The 1,759-nt window shown below is 45.9% G+C and overlaps 1 pseudogene across 1 annotated transcript in view; it reads right to left on the bottom strand.

The window, feature by feature from the left end:
* Positions 1 to 1,290, bottom strand: part of TEOVI_000847800:pseudogene — a 1,335-nt pseudogene extending 45 nt beyond the window's left edge. Inside the window, exon 1 of the mRNA in view lies at positions 1 to 1,290. This exon is cut by the window's left edge and continues 45 nt beyond it. Coding sequence covers positions 1 to 1,290 — 1,290 coding nt within the window.
* Positions 1,291 to 1,759: the final 469 nt, after the last annotated feature.

Raw genomic sequence — 1,759 nt, 5'->3', positions numbered from 1 at the left:
ACAATCTTCGTTTGTTGTGTGCTTTTTACATTCGTCTGCTGATTTGGATGGCTCTGACGCCTTTTCTGTTTTGGATGGATATGAAGGGTTTGCTTGGTTTTTCTTCTTTTCTTCCTGTTCCTCAACAAAGTGCCGAACAGCGTAATAGATTTGAGCATCTGCGAGCTCTTTGGGGTCGTTTATTGTCTCAAGCTTCTTGTCTCCATTTCCACCGATGGCTGATTTTGGGGGTTTTAGTTCCTTGATGTCTTTTTCTATTGTGGTCTTCACATTTTCTGCCTTGTCTCCAAACAATTATTTTAGGAACGCGTCGACTTTGTTTTTGGTTTGTGTATTGCCGTAGGATGCTTTTTCTCCTCCTAGCGCTTTCGCTATTGTTTCTTTCAAGTCGTCTGAGGTCGCCAGTTGGGTTGGCTCTGCCGCTGCCGATATAGAGCTTAACTTTCCTATCGTATCTTCGAGTTTTTTTATTTTTTTGGGATCCGGTTCCAGCGTCTTCTGAGTCGGAATTGCTGTTTCTTCGTACACCGCTGCGGATTCTATGCTTTTGTCCCTATTTGCTCGCGTCGCTGTCAGCGGCGCCGCCGAGAATATATTACCGCCTTTGAGACCAATGTTTGTGTGGGTCCCGCTTGTGCAATCTGATGTTGAGCCTATTGCCCCGTCACTCGCGTGCCCGCAAATTGTTAGTGGCTGTCCTGCTGCTTTCCCAGGTGTTGTGGGTTTCAGTGTTATTAATGCTATTGTGGTTGCTCCAGCAGTTTGTTCTTGGCCGGTGGTTTTTAGCTTTTCTCGCTCGCTTTCCGTTTCAAAAAATGCGCCACGTGCCGCTGGTGTCAACTCCAACTTGGCTACCAGCATCTGAGTTGCGTGGTCTGTAAATGCTGTGCGCAACAACGTCCTTGGAAAGCCCGCGATTTTAGCGTTGGCGATTTCTGCGGCGAGTTCTTGTGCCCCCGCGAGTCTTGATGCTGCCGCTAGTCCCTCTGTCGTGTCTGCTGTTGCTTACGCTAGAGCTTGAAGGCCGGCTAGATGTGTTTGGTGCAATTTGGCTGCAATTAGTGCTGCGGCTGCTGCCCGGGCCCCTGTAGCTTCCGCGGCGAGTACTTGTGCTTGAGCTGCTGCCCTTCCGCTCTCAAGTGCTTTTGGCGTTGCAACTTTAAGTATATTGTCTGCGTTCGTCACTAAAGTTCTTAGGTAAGTAGCTGCCTCACAGGGTTTTGTTATTTGAGCTTTAGGTATGTGCACTGCGTCTTCGGCTTGCCCTCGTGCCGCCGATATCAGGCCGACACATATCAAAAACTGCTGTCTGGTACTTGCCATCGCCTGCTAGTGACTGTTTTTTTAAAGAAATTCACCGTTTGTTGATTGGCACTTGTTTTGCGTTAATACTATCTGCTTAGTTGTATGTTATTAAATTGGAAGGAGGAGGGATGACATTCTTGGTTTTGCTTTCTTCTTAAAACTCAGGTAGCGTTGTTGACTTTGACTACCGCGTCTTTTTCGTTGACTTTTATACAGTTGTTTACTCTTTTCCCTCAGTGAAAAAATATGAAACGCTGAAAGTTTCTGCTCTGTGCGCCGTCGGTCATAATCAGATACTTGTTCCGGCAATTTTTTCAAACGCTCTTTAAGCATTATAATTTTTCTTCATCAAAGGAGTTAGTTCGGGGGTTTCTGATAGAACTGTGTCACAAAGAGACATACAATAGATATGGTGTTCTCCACCGTCTGATATTCCTTTACAAATTACAATTCT

This window comes from Trypanosoma equiperdum, assembly GCF_001457755.1.
Source record: "Trypanosoma equiperdum strain OVI genome assembly, contig: ctg_1677, whole genome shotgun sequence".
Classification (NCBI taxonomy): domain Eukaryota; phylum Euglenozoa; class Kinetoplastea; order Trypanosomatida; family Trypanosomatidae; genus Trypanosoma; species Trypanosoma equiperdum.
This window is presented reverse-complemented; position numbering and strand designations above follow the sequence as displayed.